General features: G+C 39.8%; 1 protein-coding gene across 5 annotated transcripts in view; it reads right to left on the bottom strand.

Moving 5' to 3' along the window:
• PCDH15 (protocadherin related 15) overlaps window positions 1–12,101 on the bottom strand; it is a 599,860-nt gene that overhangs the window by 118,640 nt on the left and 469,119 nt on the right. For all 5 annotated transcript variants that reach the window (XM_069863953.1, XM_069863958.1, XM_069863956.1 and 2 more), the window contains 2 exons: window positions 3,459–3,764; window positions 2,071–2,295 (listed from right to left, as the gene is read on the bottom strand). In XM_069863953.1, coding sequence (XP_069720054.1) covers window positions 2,071–2,295; window positions 3,459–3,764 — 531 coding nt within the window. The remainder of the gene's footprint in view (window positions 1–2,070; window positions 2,296–3,458; window positions 3,765–12,101) is intronic.

The following is a 12,101-nucleotide window of genomic DNA, read 5'->3' as shown; positions in this document are numbered from 1 at the left end:
TGTAAATTTTTATGTCTGGGAAGTTCATCTAAAAGCTCAAATTAAGCCATTCTTTCTATTACAGACATCCCTTGTGATCAAGTTTCTACATTTCTGCCACCTGACGTATAAGCCGTTACTGACATCTGCCCAATTAAATAAGATATTTAAAAATGTTATTTCCACAAACCTTTCCCCATTCCCACAAAACACTACCTGTCACAAAGCTAGAACCTAAGTATCATCATCATCTCAGCAATAGATATAGTACTTAATTACGTCCACCAAATAATGCAGAAAGAACTTGAGTGTGACAATACTCAATAAATTTCTTTGATTTATTTTCTTTCTCCTTTAAAATACAGGTTGATTGTCCTCACTTTCAGGCCCTGTTCTGCCCCCAGCCTAACACCTTTTACTGCTGCAATTGCTACTCCTCGCCCCAGCCTGGTAATCCAGCCTCTCAGAAACTGCCTTTCGAAACAAGTATCGTCATGCTCCCCTTTTGTTCGTTGTGTGTGGGAAGAGTTTCCAGGAAAATGAGAAATCTATATTTTTACTCTAGTAATCCTCTTCTTGAGTTCCCGATTCCCATCCCACCCGCTCTGACAGTGCACAGGCTGCTGGTACCCTAATGCCCCAGGCTGAGCTCCATTGTTTCCTGGTGCCCAGTCATTAATAAACACAACAGAAAGGCAAAATCATGCATGGGTCAGCCCTACAATACAGGTTACAGCTTTTCACTGAATACATTCCTATTTGAAAACAAATACCTCTAAAAAAGCAAACAAAATTGCCCAAACGAACCCCAAAACTTCATTTTTTCAAAAACTCTTCATACTAGGAAAATGTTTCTTCTAGAAAAAAAACCAGGTTTGAGCAACTGCCTCCTGAAAAGTATAACAGAAAAGGCTCAGGACATGACGTCAATTCCTTTGATTGACTTGGAAGCTGCCACGGAAGAGCGCGGACAGTTAGGCAGCAGGTGACCTGCATCTCAGTCTGAGAAATTTTGCAGAGATGAAGAGGTATTGTAGAAGCCTTCTTGTGTTGTCATCAAAGAGACCTTTACTGTCCCTAAAATAATTCTGAGCTCAGCAGAGACTGGCAAACAGAATTACTCAAAATCATGTGCCAATTCATAGCATCTGCAGATACACAGCAAGCTGGACTGATTCATATATGCTAAATACTTTCCCTTACATTTAAACAGAAGATGCCAGATACCAAGTTCACATTTGTGAGCTATGCTTTTGTTCCTGCTACAATTTTGCTTCATAGCTAAAATGAGTAACTAAACTCTCCTCTATCCCATGGCTCAGACTTCTTCACTGACAAAATCAACAAAACTAAAGCAACTGCTGACAAGGGCTCGACTGACTGGCTTCAGAACTGCACCTTTGTAAATGCAAGGAAGCATGAATTAAAGCATCTAAAGTATCCTCTCCTCTTGGACATGACCAAATTAAGATGGGTAAGTGCTAATATTTCAACTACAAATGCTTTTCATTTGTGGATCGTTAGCAAACAGAATACCATTATCCCCATACTACTGATGAGATAACTGAACCCAGAGGTGATGCTGTAACTCACTGCGTAAGACCATAAAATAAGCCTGTTTCTTTGTAGATCTGCATTTTAAAGCAGCAGAATCTGAAATACAGGATGTGGTATGCCCTATCAGCAATCAATACCCTGAAATCATTCATAAAATTAGAATTTATGAGAGCTTTAACTGAAATGTGACTGTGTCATTTTTGCAAAAAATTCCATTAGGTACTTATTTCACCCCTTCAGGGATTCTAAAGGACTAAACATTCATATATGTACCAGGTATTCTTGTACTTCATAAATCTGTGATCCAAGACATAACTACGTAATTGCATATAGCAAAGTAATTAGTTGTTATAAAGTGTATGTTTAACGTGTCACTGTCAGAAAAAGGCAGTAGCTCGATGCAAGTGGAAAAGTAGGAAAGCAGACATATGGCCACCAAGCTCCAGTGTTCCATCAGGACACATGGAAGGCTTGATGAAGTATTTTGTAACAAATAGGAGAGGACGTTATCAACCGAGAAGTTATTCCTCTTACCTTTACTCTCACCGTGACAGTGGCGAGACCAGGAGGCATAGTGCCCTTGCTGTCGAAGGCTTCCACGAGAAAGGTGAAGGTTGCTTCTGTGTCAGAGAATGATTCATAATCCAAGGACTTCAAAAGCGATAACTCGCCTGTATACTTGTTCAATGAAAAATACTCTAGTGCTTCCTGTGTCCGTATTCGGTAATTAACATCAGAACCAAGATCAACATCCTTTGCCTAGGAGATGCCATGAAAAAAATAAAAGTATGTAAATCCAAACAAAATCCATTTTGACAAAAAATCCCTCCTAGATTTAAAGAACATCAAAGAAGGAAAATACTGCAAACAACTTTCACTGCATTAAATTATTCCAATAATATTGAATGTACTTTATACTATTGTACAAACATGAGGAAGACAAATCCACTTAAGGTTATAAAATCCAGAGATATCTGCCACGGGAAACAAGCACAATATTTTGGGGAAGAGTCACAGGAAGGTCAGTTTGTTGTTCTTTGCTTCCTTGGGCTTCAGCTATCAGCCACTGCCAGGGAAGGGCTGGAGGGCTAAGCAGCTGCTTGGTCTCATCCACATATGGCAACATGGCTATTTTCACTTCATACCAGTATTTAGACAAAGAATATTCATTTTCATCAGGATAAGGAGTATTATGCACTTGTTTTAGCTGTAATTTTACTTTAAATTTATCTGTAGACATGTTCAGAGAAAACCATTCTTGTCAAGATTGTCTTGGGACAGATTCATTCAGGGATGCAGAGCAAAACATCAGGAGGATATACAGACTCCCCAGGGGAAGTGAATCGTCTGTCTTTAAAGATCTAGCTTGTTCCTGAAGAATTAACTCTCACCTGTCTGAATATCCATTACAGTCAAAGACAAAAGCTACCAGTCTTCAACTGCACTTCACTCCAGCTATGTTAGATGATGATCTCAGCACTGGATGAATTGCTTCTGGAAGCAACTATTTATCTCCATTAACTATAATGTGAGGTTAGACATCTAAGTTTGACCTAAATGTCTAAAGCTATCTTTTGCTACTAATGTAAACAGGTAGAGGCAACACGATGAGCTTTCAAAAACCAATCAAAAGCACTTTAAATATGTAAAACAATATTCCAAGAAATGACAACAGCGATGTAGGTTTTGTTGTTCCTTTGTTTGTTTTTTAATAATTGCTCTTATTTCCAAATGAACCTCAGCTTCAAAGTATTCTTATGTACCTGTCTAAAGGCCATGCATTTTTCAGTCCGTTAAGTGTCATAACTTCCCCCACTCCAGTTTGTGATCTTTTTCTGCAGACACTGACAATTAAATAAGATCATGCTTAGCATTGCAGAATATTCAGAAAATATTTTCTTCACTCCGTAACACTCTCTTACCTCTATTTGCAGGAAGACAGTGCCTGGTGGTAGATTTTCGGGCACACAGACAGTGTAGGAAGCATTAGTAAAAACAGGGCTGTTGTCATCAATATCCAGTACCTTGATCGCCAAAGTTAGTGTTGAACGACGGGGGTCCACAGCTCTATCTGTTGCTTCAACAATAAGTTCATAATAGTCCCTCACTTCTCTGTTCAGTTTAACTGCTGTATAAATGCTACCATTTGACGTAATTCGGAAAAGATTGTTGAAGTTTGCCAAACTGTAATGAACCTGACCGTTAACACCAGCATCTGCATCTGTAGCCTAAAGAAACAGAAAAAAGAACCATGTTTTAATGCACATTTTAAATACAAGAGACACAGGAGGTGGCTAGGATAATATTCTACAGAGTACTAATGTCTGTATGGCTCACCAGCACTTATTTGCATCAGCTTGCCTCCCTCTGTTATTGTGCCAAAGATAAAATACCTCCTAGAAACAAATCCCTTAATTTGCAGCGACAGAAGGTAGTTTTACTGCATCCTGACTGGACTTCAGGAGAAAACACAGATGCAGTTGCTCAGCCTCGCACATAAGCAGGAGAGAAACTAGGTCCCGGAAAAGCCAAGCTCTTGGATACTTCTATGGAATTCTAAGGAATTTTTACTTTACACTGTTTGATTTAGTGTTTCATTGTTGTCCAAATCCCTACGGAGTACATGCTTCAATCAAAGATGGATGCAGTCAGCAGATAGAAAGAATGGACACATTAGTTAGATATTTTCTTTTCACTTAACATATTTTTCACATTTAGTGATATTTTAATCGCTGCTCTCTGAAGAGCTACTTAACTTGCTACAGTTTATCATGTTTTTCAAAACCATAGGTTACCCATTTCATCCTTATTCTTCTCCACTCATAAAAGGCAGATGACTGCAATAGAAAATTTTATTTTTTTTTTTCAATTGATATCTTTGATCTAAGCCTGAACTAAGCCTGAAATTTCAGTACCAGCCAAATTATTCTTGCTATTACCTAAATGCCTGTGTAGGGATGGACAAAATTCACATGTTTTTTCTAGAGCTACCAGGCCCTCAACAGAGTCGGAATGTTGACCTATTATTTTATCTCCTCTTAATTGAATTATGGCACGATCATTAAGGTTATGTAAATTAAACAAAGGGTATCCTGTAAGCAAGGTATTTTCATTTATTTGACTTAATAAATGAGGCTGCAGGCATCTGGGAAGATTATAAGAGATTTTCACGTTTTGTTTCAGAACAATTGTCAGGAAGTTGCCATGAATGTTTAATTCTGGTGAAGGTGTTTGTTGTAAGACTTAGTAATGAAACCATTTATCTTCCCAGAAATCAATTAAAAGTCAATTAAAATTGTTAATACGAAAATAGCGCTTTCCCCTTGTGCTACATCAATGTGCTAAGTAGTAATAGCTACAACTTCATAATGACCAGTCTATGGATAACACATCCTTTTCACCGATCTCTTTCAATGTATGGTTGATTTGCTTGATTTAGAATCAATCCTACTTCCTCTGTAGAAAGAATTGATTGTGGGTAGAAGACCTCCTAGGTGATGTGCTGGAAAACCATTAGAAAGCTACCCAAGAAGAAAGGTTTATACTATACAGTAACAGACAAATAGCACCTCTGAATCAAAAGTAAAGCAAAGGAAATGCAGAGTAAGTTGAAGAACTTCTGCACAAGATACTAACAGCAAGAGTCACCGGTTGGAGATCTATGGTAAGAGTCTTGATGGTTTAGTTGGTAAAGGGCCACCAGACGACAGCAGAGGTTAAAAGGAGCTATAGATCTATCTACAGTCAGAAATCTCTCCACAGCCTTTCAAATGTTGCTCATACAGGAAATTCAGGCTACACAGAGGCAGCGTAAAAAGCAGGATGATTGCTGTAGGCAACACAGCTCTCAAAGGTCACGCAGGAGGCAGACACCACAGAAACTGAGAATAAAAAAAAACAACCAATCAAATATAACAAGAAGGGACCAGCAAAACGAGGGAAATTTCAGAAGTAATAGAAAAGGTCCCAAGATGGGACAACAGTGTCATCACATCACAAATGCTGGAGGCGCTGAGAATTTCCTCTAGCAACAGTAATGGCTGAGATGATCTGAGACACAGAGCTGCATACGCAGCCTCTGTCATCCCTACTACATGGTTCTACATGGAGGGAAGATTTGCAACAGACCCCTCGCTGGACGTAAAGATGAAAAAATACTCAACTACAAGAGCTGTGTGGAGGAAACCATCTGCATAGTGGATGAGCACTCAAAGGAGAACTGTTTGGGGCGTACGTGTTATCTCATTGCACCCCTTCATTTTGTTCCTTGGACTTGACCTGCTCCACAGCTAATATCTGAGCCATATGCCCTCAGCCATCGCATAAACCTACAGTAAGACTCAGGCTTGGTTCCACTCAGAACAAGTTTGATGGTCCTAGGAATATGACATTTCACATTCTGTTTAAGCTCCAGCAGAGACATTGTAATTGCAAATCCAGGCTTCGTGGGCAAAACCGGCTCTCCCGGCCTTTCCAGGTACAGACCCAGAGTACACGTTTAAAGGACTAAGCTCTGCAAGCTAAGTCACAGCACACCACAAATTCAGATCAAGAACCTCTCCCTGATGCTTTGACTCTGTCATCTACTCCTGTTGTTTCTAGTCAGTGTTTTCTCCAATTGCTCCCCAAAAATCTACCTGCTAGGAGGTATAAAAGGATGTCAGCTCTGAGGTCTCTGCAGCAACCAGTTCCCTTGTGTGTTTTCAGCTGTAACAATAAGATACAAATCACACATTTTCCCCTACACTACACCAACATTCTTAATAATTTCTTCTATTAGATAAGGTCCATTAGGAGTACAATAGCACAAAATTAGCCAGATTCCTTTCACTTCTTCATAGCACAGTCTCTGTCTCACCCCAGCTTCAACCCCCAGCACATATCATCATATGTGTATGTATAGGGTTTGTGCAGAACAATTTCCTCCCTCTATGATAAGCCAAAATTCTCAAAGTTGAGAGCAGCACAATTGAGAATCCACAAGTGCAAAACCAATCACTCTTCCCGCACCACAGTGGGATGTCAAGACCAGACAACTGAAGAAAGAACCTACTCATTTCTGCCTTGTTTTCCTGCTAGAAGGTTCTTTTGTTGCATTCAGCACTAAACCAAGTCCTCTTTCACTTCATCCCTGCAGTCACCAAAGGGAAGGAAAGTCTTAGTTCAGGCGCCTGTAGAGGCATAGCTGGGTAATACGGAGGAGAGCAAAGCAGCCTGAGGCACTCCCAGCCATCCCACAAGAACTACTGCAGCACCTGACCTCCCACCCATCATATTTCCCCATCAATAAGGAGACCTTATTGCTCTCTACAACTACCTAAAAGGAGGTTGTAGAGAGGTGGGTGTTGATGTGTTCTCCCAAGTGACAGGTGATAGGAAAAGAGGGAATGGCCTCAAGCTGCATCAGGGGAGGTTCAGATTGGACATGAGGAAAAAATTCTTCAGAGAAAGGGTTATTGAGCACTGGACCAGGCTGCCCAGGGAGGTGGTTGAGTCACCATCCCTGGAGGTGTTTAAAAGGCAGGTAGATGAGGTGCTTAGGGATATGATTTAGTAGTGGACAGGTATGGTTGGACTTGATGATCTCAAAGGTGTTTTCCAACCAAATGATTCTATGAACATCTACCAACACCTTCTGGTGCTCCATCATTTGCATACACATTCAACACACTTGGTAAGCCTGGATAGGAAACTAGGCTGGTTTTGCTGTTCTGAGTAAAAGAAAGACTCAGAACCATCCCCCTGCACACTCAGAGGTTTTCCACTGTTGTTACTGAATCTCAGTCAAGCAGCCTGTTAGGCAAATTTACTGCACCAGTGTTACACAAATGAAGAGCTTATAAATTCACTGAAGTCAATGTGGCCTAAGCAAAAGGGCTTTTGTCAGCACAGAGGACCTTGCTTTACATAGGTCTAAGATAATTTATTTTCTTTAAACTGAGAGCATCTGCAAGAGTATAAATTAGACTTTAGAAGAGAACCAAAACACTGCCATGCTGACTGGCTCCTCTTGCCAATGCTGCAAGAGATGCAAAGACGAGATGCTCATTTCTACCTCTCCCATCTCATTATTTAGAATTAGGAAAAGTGTGCTCCTCTGAAGAGGCTCCAGGAACTACTGGTGTTATTCTAGTAACTCCTCAGATCCACATGAGTACTCTTATTTCCATTCTCGTGGGGTCTACAAAGTACTGCATGACAAAATAAACCTGGAAAGCTAGGAATATAAATTAATCATGACTCTATTTCCTGGAAAATACATCCCGTATTTACTGGAGATACCACACAGTAATATCCTTTATCTGTTGTGGTAAGTTTAATTTTGCATTACCAGCTATGCTTCTACATTACTAAGAAACCCTCATGGATATAAACATTGGTTTTCCAGAGAAACAAATTATCTTCCTCTGTCTCAAACAGCTTGAAAATAAAATTCTCGGGGATCTGCATTACCAAAACATCTCTTGAAGGATCATTAACTCTGAAATATAATGAAAAGTGCTAAATGCCAACAATATTAATTATATCATTATCATTCTTTTCAAAAGAAACCTCCTACTAATATCCACAACTCTTGCTCACAATGGGTAACAACAGGATTTAAGCAGGTTAATTGAGGGTTTATGCTTGAACTGCTGGAGCCAGAAAATGGCAAAACAAGGCAGTGTGTTGTTACTCATACTTGTCTGTAAAGCAGAGGCAAACATGACAGGCTTCTCCTCACCAAAGTGGCAAGCTGAAAAGCTTCTCAGGGACCACTTTGCCACCAACCCAACCTCCTCCAGACTAAATTTTCCTTCAGGTCTTCTTCAGGGACAGACATTCCCAATGATCCATGGCCAACCTAACAAAAGCTCTGGGTGTCCAACAGCCTCTTCAGTATTCCAGCAAACACTGCAGCTTGAGGGAGGGGTACAAATTGTGCTGGAGGATACAAACGATGCTGTTGGTGGGAGTTGGGTTATTATTGTCAGGGATGATAATGGGATTTTTTTTTATTACTATGAGTTTAATTTTTTATTATTATGGGTTTAGAAGATTCGCAAGCCCCTCAATTGTCTCAACAGCAAATCAAGTGTGGGTGGGAGTGCTAAATTGGATTTTGCACTTGTTTTTCAAGGAGATTACTGTTTGTGCTCAAACGACAAATTTAACATTCTCCCACATGCAGGAGAAGACCACAGATATTTGGAACATTTCTGATCTCCTGGTATTTATTTAAAAATATTTTAAGGAGGGAAGATCAGTCAGCCATAGAAATTTGGAATTTTTCTTTGATGCTCTATTTCAGAAAGACTTTTTCTCCTTTCCATTTCTTTTTGCCTGCTTTTACACAGTCTTTCATTTCTCTGTTTCATTCCTTACCTGCTCTAAGCAAAGGAAAACATTTGAATATACTGACTGTTTTGAAAGATTTCTGTCACCTGGACTCAAAAATGTAAGGAAACAAGGAAATACTTTCATCTTCCCAGTGTTGTCAGCAGTTTTGCACATACTTCTCTCCTATTTCATACAGTTAGATTAATAAGTCAAGCTCCCAGACACATATGGTAATACTCCCTTGCAGCTCAAAAACCTACAAGAGTTCATTTCTGCAGAACTTCCTACAAAAGTGACATTTACATTACATTATTCATGTAAAGAAAAAAAAAAACAAACAAAAAACAAACCAAACCTCTTCTATGAGTTTGCATGATTAAAGGACTGCTGGTTTTGTATAAATTTCAAATTAAGAAATGATATAATACTTCTATTCTTCTTTCACGCTCAACTGAAAGTATCCAGAAGGCTTTTTAGCTTACTGACGTGCCACAAGACTTTACATTACATTGCAAGAAGAGGTAAGAGTTACAAAGTGATAGAAGTTAAATGTTCTGAATTATTGACCTGCAAAAAATGACTTGATGAAGAAAAATTGTATACGAACATACAATAAAAGTGGACACTGGAATATCCAAGGGCAAATTCAGTGATCTGCACTGATGGTGCAATTGGGTGTAGCTGGTCTAAGAAAATGGGACAGGCAAAAAAACCTCGGGGCACTATCTCAAATTTTGGCTATCTTGAAATCTCAAGGCAATTCCTACTCCTTCAAGGCCAAGAACAAAGTCTCAAGGCCAATTGCAAGATCTTACACCTGGGTCGGGGCAATCTGTGGTTTTAATACAGGCTGGGGGATGATGTGATTGAGAGCAGCTCTGAAGAGAAGGACTTGGGGGTGCTGGGGGATGAGAAGCTTGACATGAGCCAGCAATGTGTGCGCACAGCCCAGAAACCAACCGTGTCCTGGGCCGCATCAAAAGATGTATGGCCAGCAGGGCAAAGGAAGGAATTCTGCCCCTCTATTTCTCTCTTTTGGGACCTCATCTGGAGCATGTGTGTCCAGTTCTGGAATCCTCAACATAAGAAGGAGATGGAGCTGTTGGGATGGGTCCAGAAGAGGCTACAAAGATGATCAGAAGGCTGTAGCACCTCCCATGCGATGACAGGCTGAGAGAGCTGGGGTTGTTCAGCCTGGAGAAGAGAAGGCTCCAAGGAGAACTTATAGCAAAGGGGCTACAAGAAAGCTGGGGAGGGAATATTAACAAAGGTTTGTAGTGATAGGATTGTCTGGAACGGTAAACTAGACAGAGGCAGATTTAGACTAGACATAAGGAAGAATTTGTTCACCATGAGAGCGGGGAGGCCCTGGCCCAGGTTGCCCAGGGAAGCTGTGGCTGCCCCATCCCTGGAGGGGTTCAGGGCCAGGCTGGATGGGGCTTGGGCACCTGATCCCGTGGGAGGTGTCCCTGCCCATGGCAGGGGAGTTGGACCAGGATGATCTCTAGGGTCCCTTCCAACCTAAACTATTCTATGGTTCTATGATTCTTTAAGAGAACTATTGCTGCCCTCCCACCCCTCATGCTTTTGAAAAACACTACAGGTCTGGCGTCTATCCCTCAAGAAATATTCAAAAGAAAAAGCATCCTATTGAACTATCAAGTCAAACCAGTTCATAATTTTTCTGATAACTACACTTAGGAGTAATCTGTTAGGGTAAAGGTAGCATACTATAAATTTTCAATACTGACATATTTTAGCTACTATTCAAGACGGGAAAATGTTTGAGAATTACTTTTGCAGTCAAAGCTAATTCCAGTGCATCTGGAGGGTTAGTTCAGAAACCAATTAAATGTAATTCTAAATAAAACTACACAGTAAGAACAGTTAAATGCTACAAGCAAATATAAATTAAAATAAATGAAAATTGTAAAGCTCATGGCTGCAAAAACATGACTGAATGGACCCAGGAACCTCCTATAAAAGTTAATCACATTGTAAGACTTAAAATAGATAAGCTTTCTTTAGTCTGGCATGCAACCAAATCCTATATTTAGAGACTTGCACTGCCCGTTTTCACTTGACAGATGATTAGAGATTTTGCTTTTATGATGAGTATATTCTTTGGCAAGGACATGATCAAGTAATTCAGAGATTGAGCCAACGGATATACATACTAGCAGAAATAAAAGGCGAAGCTTTCTAAATCAGAGATGAAATATATTTATATTGTTTAAAATATCCATATTTAACTGGGCTCCAAAACATTTCTCTAATACATTAATCCATTTTAAAGCTATTTTTGTCATTTCTGTAGACTGCTGGCTCTCCTCATATGCCCGCCTAATTAGAGAACATTAGAACTGGAATCAGAGCTGGAATGTATCAGCCAACATTTCGGTTTGAAACTACTTATCTCACCAGTCAGGCTCTTAAAATGCTCTCAGTTTTGTTCTTGTTCACAGAAGAATGAATGCAGGAAGTTAGCATTCCATCAATTACAAATACTGAGGCCATAAGGTCTGACTATCAGAAAAAAGTTAGACACCTGACATTCATCACAAGAAAACTGTCCAACTACTTCTACCAAGGAGTCTTCAAAGAAGTGATCACTAATCTTGACAATTGTTCAATCTGACACTGAAAATACCAGAAAATAAACTCTCCAGTACTCTTTTTTGAGTTTTAGAAAGCAAACATCCATTATTACAGCGCTGGACGCAAAGGGAGATAATTCCACCAGTGACGCAAAGGGAGATAATTCCACCAGCTAATGAGACAAGAGCTGGTTACAGAATATACTTCCCATCTCCATGCATATGGATAACATTTCCCAGCTAACTTATGCATATTCTACTACTTTCAAAGAACTAATTTTAATGTTAGGAACTTCACAATAGCCAATCTGCACTAATTGGGACAGTTCCAGTTCTCTGTCTGACCTTGCACTCTTCAGGTAGGAGAGTGAGACAAAACCCAAAGATGATTACAGAAGGCACATCTGTTCAGCACATAGCATACTCAACACAAGATGTTATCGTTTCTCAAGAGAACAGCGTCTGGAAAAACACTGTTTGAAAAAAGATGCTATCAGATGGGCATTCTGCCTGTAACTTTCAAAAAACAGTTACTTAAATGAGGTTTAACTCATCTAAGTAGTTAGAAAACTACTTTAGCTTAAGCCAGAATATTCTGCTTTTTGCAGTAGTAACTACTCCTTGCATCAAAGTCACAGAAGAACATCT

This window comes from Phaenicophaeus curvirostris, chromosome 9, assembly GCF_032191515.1.
Source record: "Phaenicophaeus curvirostris isolate KB17595 chromosome 9, BPBGC_Pcur_1.0, whole genome shotgun sequence".
In the NCBI taxonomy this organism is placed as follows: domain Eukaryota; kingdom Metazoa; phylum Chordata; class Aves; order Cuculiformes; family Cuculidae; genus Phaenicophaeus; species Phaenicophaeus curvirostris.
Note: the sequence above shows the minus strand (reverse complement) of the source record. Positions and strands in the feature narration are given on the sequence as shown.